This window comes from Coturnix japonica, chromosome 4 (genome assembly GCF_054131305.1).
Source record: "Coturnix japonica strain WE chromosome 4, WE-NBRP24, whole genome shotgun sequence".
In the NCBI taxonomy this organism is placed as follows: domain Eukaryota; kingdom Metazoa; phylum Chordata; class Aves; order Galliformes; family Phasianidae; genus Coturnix; species Coturnix japonica.
In genome coordinates, this window is record NC_140666.1 from 43,563,645 (window position 1) to 43,570,505 (window position 6,861).

Here is a 6,861-nt window from a genome sequence, read left to right on the forward strand (position 1 = left end):
TCTGAGTCTGCATTGCAGTGACATCACAGCATAGCCTTTGTAGATGCTGTGTATTTGAGATGCCATTAAAGATACTGAAACATTACTGAACTTCAGTCTAACATTTGTGGGTGGCACTTGTAGGTGGATAGTAGCTGAGGGTGGAATGTAAAAAGCCTCTAGAAATCTCTCTAAAATGCTTTTGGTGTCTGCAGTATCTTGTATCTGTTCTAGGCAAGTTTGGGAGGAAAAGTACGGTTAATGGTCACAGGAGCAGCGCCTGTATCTGCAAGTGTACTGACCTTCCTGAGAACAGCTCTTGGCTGTCAGGTGAGTTTCCTAGCCTTCACTGAAAACCACAACGCTTTTGAGTACCTGATTAAAGACTTAGTATAATCTGATCACTAGAAATGCTCTTAGATTGGTAGTTTTCTAGCATTCTTGGAAGCTATACAAGTGCATATTGTCTTCTAGAGATTCTCATACCTCTGAGACTATATTCATCTCAGAGTCTTTATGGTAACTGAAATATTGACAACTTAAGGGGAAAAAAGATTCATGGGATGCTGTAAGCAGTAATTAATGTTCTTGCTGTGCTTACAGAAGTATTCACAACAGGACCAACCCTGTCCTAAGCAGGGAAGTTAGAGCTAGATGATCTTTACAGTCTATTCCAACCTAAGCCATTCTATGATTCTATTGTAGAGGATCTTTTCAACGTCATGTATTGTTGCTTTAGAGATGAGATTGGGTAGAATTAGATTGCTCAATTGCATTTCTCTTCAAATCCTCTTCCAAGTATGTGCTTTTTTGAGGTTAAATCTGAAGAGGCTAAATCTAATGATGGCACAGGATGGAATAAATGTGGTGAAATAAATTTCAGTGGTAGAAAACATTTGAAATACTAAATGTTGAGGCTTCTGTGACTTTCTTCAGTAGTGTTAGTATAGTAATGTTGTGCACAGGAAAGGAATTCTGTCTTGTATATAACAGCAACAGAGCTGTGATGAGATGCAGGGATTCTGTTTCTGGCTTTCTTGAACAAACCTGTCCTTACATAATAAGTCATTTCTAGTGCCTTTGTTCTTAGTCTCTTCTTGTTGCACTCTGTCACTTTCAGTTCTGATCTGTGCAGGTGTCACACATGGCATGTGAAATACTGTGAAACACCGAGTAAGTATTGGAACTGAGGGTGGAATATTACTACTTGAAAGTGTGTATTGAAATAAAGCTTCTTAATATGGCAGTGTTATTTAGAAGATACTGAGGATTATGCTAAACTCAAACTTAATCTGGATTAGGAAGAAAGCAAAATACTTACTTTAATGAAGAAACAATATTGGAAAGTAGGGATTCTGAGTAAGTGTTGATTTTCCTTCCTAGTTTTATGAAGGATACGGACAGACTGAATGCACCGCTGGATGCTCACTGTCAATGCCTGGTGACTGGACAGCAGGTATAGTATTTAATGGTCTACTTGCCTGTTGAAGTTCAGATTGCTATAGAAGCCCCAGCTGTGTGATTTTCATCAATTACACATGCTGTGAAGAATGAGACTATAGCTTTCAAATAACGTGAGGAAATTTTGAAAGGCTCTTTTGTGGTTATTACTCTTAAATAGCTACAAATGTTCAGTAATACTTTTAACTTCAGAAAGGTTTTGCCCTTGTGAATTAAAGTAGGTGTAGGAGAGAAGTGGCTGTAGTATTAACTTCTAGTCTTGTAGAATAGAAACCTGTTCATAAGCACTGGAAATTCAGGTGATGCTTTCTAGTGTTGGAACAGTCTCTGTTTGTTAACTGTTTTACTTCTAGCTCCCAAACTGTTATACTCCTGATACTTGAAATGTAATGGAGTAGTTTTGCTCATTTAAAATGTCCATGGTCTGGCTATACAGTAAAGGTAGTGAGCCTAGGTACACAGTTCAGTTAACAATGTTCTGTGAGTATCTGAGAATTTAATGTTTTAGACCCAACAGATTAAAACTATTACTATACTTGTGTTGGTGTGGTGTGTTACCAGTCATTATTTCTTTTTTTATTATTATTACTTTAGTATATGGACATCTTATTACTTCTAGAATCTGACTAAAAATCTATGCAGACTTTTAAAGAATTTCTGTTAAATAGGTCATGTTGGAGCACCAATGGCTTGTAATTTCATAAAGCTTGTTGACGTACAAGAGATGAATTACTTGGCTGCCAAAGGAGAGGGTGAGGTAAGTAACTTCAAAATGTCAAGTTTCCTTGGTAAAGAAAAGGAAAATTGCCTGAGCAAGTAACTGATTTGTGGTCACAAATAACAAAAACATTGTGCATTATTTTCTTGAGTAGAGTTGACTCGTTGGACTTTTAATTCCCAGATATGTTGAAGGGTTGTCTTGTTTGTTGGTAGAAGGCATCTTTTGGCAAGTGGAGAACAGCATTAAGATTCTTGCTAGTTGTTGTGTATATGACCTAGTTGCTCCTTAGCAGGCTTGTGGGGTTTTTTTTCCATCTTAAATATGCTTTGGAAGTATGATTGTTAGAGAAACTGAGTACGCATTTTCATAGTAAAATATATATATATATTTTAAATGTTTTTCTTGTACTCACTATTAAATTTTGCTGAATTATGAGTGAGTTTGGATTCAAATATAATGGATAAAATGTTTGGGATGAATTTTTTAATTAGTTTCTGAATGATATTAATGAACGTCCTCTAATTTGAGAATGAATGGGCATTAGTCAGTTGCTTGCCTATTTTACAGCTGTATTAATTCCCTAGAGTAATAGTTGACCTACTATTTGTCAGTTGCTGTTAATATTATCACCAATTTGGCCTTGATTTAGAACTGGATTCTCTATTTAACTCTTCCAGGGTTGTTCTAAAGTCTTGATGACTATTAATAATAATAATAATAATAATAATGTAATATAATTGTGTTGGCACTATTCATAGCTTTAAAGGCATATTATCATCAGAATCCCCTATTCCCAGTTATACCCTAAGATTACTCTTAAAGCTTTCTACTTGCAAAAGCTTTGTATTATATTTCATACCAATGGAAAACATCTCAACCTGCCCCTACGCCAAAAAAATAAAGCCCCTAAAATGAAAAATTAATTTTTTTTTTTAATTACTGTAGTGGTTGTTGAGAACTGTTGGAAAGAGCATACCTTACAAAAAATGATTAATTTTTGTTCATAGTAATGTGTATCAACAAATGTCTGTCTTTCAGGTGTGTGTAAAAGGGCCAAATGTATTCCTTGGCTATTTGAAAGATCCTGAAAAAACAGCAGAAGCTCTAGACAAAGATGGCTGGCTTCATACAGGCGATATTGGGAAATGGCTACCAGTAAGTTAATGTATATAGATGAAAGGTATTTCTGTGGCTATTAGCAATAATTTAACAAGTAAAATAAATGAGATATATATTAAATATATTAAATACATTGAATTAGAACACAAACATGTAACATTATGAAGAGAATTATTATGTATAAAATCTGTATATCTGGGGTTAAAAATAATAAAAATATAGTGTAAACTTGAGATTGTCTCTAGTTCAGGTTAGATGGGTGCAGAGCCTGTTTTAACCTTAGTTTGACAGTGCTCTGGGTCTAGCAGTATTCTTTACTGCCTGCTAATAGCTTCCATCAGTAAGCTGTCTTGAATTCTGCACAGCATTTAAGTTCATGTTAAGATATAACCTAAACAGTATTGCTTCTGGTCTGTTCTTGAAAGCCTATTAAAAGGCACTTATTTCTGAAATAGAGATAAGTAGAGGCAAATTCTTGTTCATACACTTTAGTTCTGGTGCATTATGTGATCTGCTGTGATGCATTGTGTAGACCGGTTATCACTTGAAGTGCCTTTTCTGAGTGGAAATTATTTCTGTCAACAGAATGGTACATTGAAGATCATTGACCGGAAAAAACACATATTTAAACTAGCCCAGGGAGAGTACATAGCACCGGAGAAGATAGAAAATGTGTATCTGAGAAGCGAAGCACTTGCTCAAGTGTTTGTCCATGGAGAGAGCTTGCAGGTGGGCATTCTTCTGGTTATTTAAAAAATAAACGCAAGGGAGAGATGGCAGAAAAGGGTTTTTCCTTTCCTCCTTCCTCCCTATCCCTGACTCAGATTAGTCTTTACACTTACAGTAGGATCATAGAGTGGTTTGAGTTAGAGGGAAACTTTCAAGGTGATATAGGCTACCCTTCCCTTTGCCATGGTCAGGAACATATTTCACTAGACCAGATTGCACAAAGCCCCGTCCAACCTCACTTTGAACACTTCCACTGTTCAGGCATCCACAGCTGGGCAACCTGTCCTAGTGTCTCTGTTCAGTGTTGCACATTTTAGTTTTCCATCCACTTTGGATTCCACCAGATACAGAATATGCTTCTGGATGTAGTTTCAGAACAGGCAGTAGAAATGAATTAATTTAATTGGTTACTCACACTATATATAAGCTGCTACCAGTGTACATGGGAACTTTTAAGGAAAAAAAAGTGACATTGTTAAAACTACCACCCAAAACCAGGCAGAAAATCAATAGGAAGCATTTAGAAACCAGCATTGCTTTAAGCTTGAAATGAATAAACAGAAAAAAAAAAAAAAAAACCCACTTACCACTTAAATTTCTTTTTAGGCCTTCTTAGTAGGTGTTGTGGTACCCGATCCTGAGACTTTGTGCAAATGGGCCAAGAAAAAAGGATTTGAAGGCTCATATGAAAAGCTATGCAAAAACAAGGTGAGTAGATAGCTCAGTAAACAGATAGCTATTCTGCATCAACTTTTTCTGGGCTGTACAATGTATTTTTGTATCCACAGGACGTCAAAAAGCACATCTTAGAAGACATGGTGAGAGTTGGTAAAGAATCTGGTTTGAAGTCATTTGAACAGGTAAGATGCTGATTAGACTTGAGCATCTAATTCTTTAAACAATCTCTAACAATATAGTCAGACTAAGAACTGGCATTAATTTGCATTTGGAAATATTTTAAAGTAATTTTTATGGTGACTTATTAAAAGCCTTGTGTATTCCAAAGAATGTAGTGTGGTTATTAAACTGTTTGTTTTCCAGGTTAAAGACATTATCGTGCACACAGAAATGTTTTCTATTGAAAATGGCCTGCTGACACCAACACTGAAGGCGAAGAGACCAGAACTACGGAAATATTTCCAGTCACAGATAGATGAACTCTATGCTAATACCAAAATGTAACAGTAGAACAAGTAAAGTGGCACACATCTGATGTCTACTGTTGGTCTTCATATCTGTAATTTGACTACAGCGAATATAGGGAAGGAAACTGTGCAATCATAAACTTGTACAAAAATGGGATGGGTACTCGCCATAGGAACACTGAAGAAATGGAACACTGCCTTACTGTCAAGTTGTGTTGCATACTGTTTTTATGGTGACCTACAATTTCCAAAAAGAGCCTTAACTATAAATGGTAACTATATATAAGTTATTTAAGACTTCATTGGCCAAAAAATGGGACTCTCCTTAACCAAGGAGCTAAGATTTTCTTATTGCCAGCATGTTTGCTGTCTGCAGTGTATCTTGCAGTTGTCAGTTCAAAAAAGAATTTGTCAGGCTTGAAAATGCCTCTAAGTATCTTGCCACCTCAGGAGGGTTACTTGGTCTGGGGGGAGGGGAGAGAAAACCCATCAACACAAAACCTCACAGTTATATAGCTGATATTTTATCTTAATTGGTCCTAATATTAACTGGGGTGAGGCAAGGGTTTCTTCCCTTTATCTACAGCCAGATCTGAGGCTTACTTTTGTAAGGTAGAAGTCAGGACTCTATACAAAGGAGACTGATTGATACAAGTTCAAGCTAAGCTTGCATTTGGTGACTGCACTAGAAGTGTAGATACCGTTAATTCAGCAAGTGTAGCCTCTGCTGCATTAACACAATTCCAGAGTAGTGCCTGTCCAGGTAGTGGGCAGAATCTAACTCTGGCAAGAACACTAGAGGTCTAGAAATAAAAATGATCTAAGAGGCTGGGCTATGCGACAGTCAGGTAAGTATCACACCTGTACTAGTCACTTGTTTCCCTATGGTGAATGTGGATTTAAAATGTGGTTTTTAAAAAGTGCCAGGTCCTCTAAGCAGAACAGCTTCTGACATAACCTCCATTTTCTGCGCTTTGTGTATGAGCCACTGAGTATTCTTCATGGAATAGCAAAATAGGTCAGGTAGAATGGTTTTTGCCTGATGCTTTGCAGTAATTGGAAGTATTCAGATGTGCCAATGAACAGTGTTGGCACTGGATTGGTATTTGTTCAGGGATAAGAAACAAATTCCAAGATAAACTACAGAACTACTTACCTTTTGTTTCAGAAATCAGCAGAAATAAGCCTTATGACAACATAAGTCTTTTGCTATCCTTAACAGAGTTGGTTTTGCATTAGAACTCATTACTGTTTTTTGAAAACATGGATATGTAAGATACAAGCACAACAAGGTTTGCACTAAGATTTGTGTGATTGTAATGCACTACTCTGTAGCATAATTTCATACGTGTGTGCGATTAAGGTACACAAATCCAAGTCAACTGTTAGAGCAGTAGTTTGTTACATTGGAATTCAAATGTTTGCTTAGTGTTGGCTATTTCTATGTTTTATAAAACCAAAACAATTTTCAAAACCAATGAAGGAAACCAAAATAAATATTTCTGCATTTCAACTCAGCGAAGTGTTTGTTTAATCAAGTGCCGACGTTGCTGACTGACAAGCTGTGGTGAGGCCATAGGGGCGTACCGGGGCGGTGCTGAGGGCGGGCAGTGCTCACCGCCCGCCAATCACCTCAGCCGCTCCTTCCCGCCAAGGGGCGGGGCGCCTCAGCCGCTTCCTGTTCCGGCGCTGCCCCGCGGGCGCTTT

The 6,861-nt window shown here is 37.3% G+C and overlaps 1 protein-coding gene across 5 annotated transcripts in view; it reads left to right on the forward strand.

Moving 5' to 3' along the window:
• The window catches only part of ACSL1 (acyl-CoA synthetase long chain family member 1), a 66,509-nt gene extending 59,842 nt beyond the window's left edge, over positions 1–6,667 (forward strand). For all 5 annotated transcript variants that reach the window (XM_085546673.1, XM_015861383.3, XM_085546672.1 and 2 more), the window contains 8 exons: positions 214–309; positions 1,363–1,435; positions 2,109–2,197; positions 3,200–3,316; positions 3,866–4,009; positions 4,616–4,717; positions 4,798–4,869; positions 5,051–6,667. In XM_085546673.1, coding sequence (XP_085402799.1) covers positions 214–309; positions 1,363–1,435; positions 2,109–2,197; positions 3,200–3,316; positions 3,866–4,009; positions 4,616–4,717; positions 4,798–4,869; positions 5,051–5,191 — 834 coding nt within the window. In that variant the 3' untranslated portion in view covers positions 5,192–6,667. The remainder of the gene's footprint in view (positions 1–213; positions 310–1,362; positions 1,436–2,108; positions 2,198–3,199; positions 3,317–3,865; positions 4,010–4,615; positions 4,718–4,797; positions 4,870–5,050) is intronic.
• Positions 6,668–6,861: the final 194 nt, after the last annotated feature.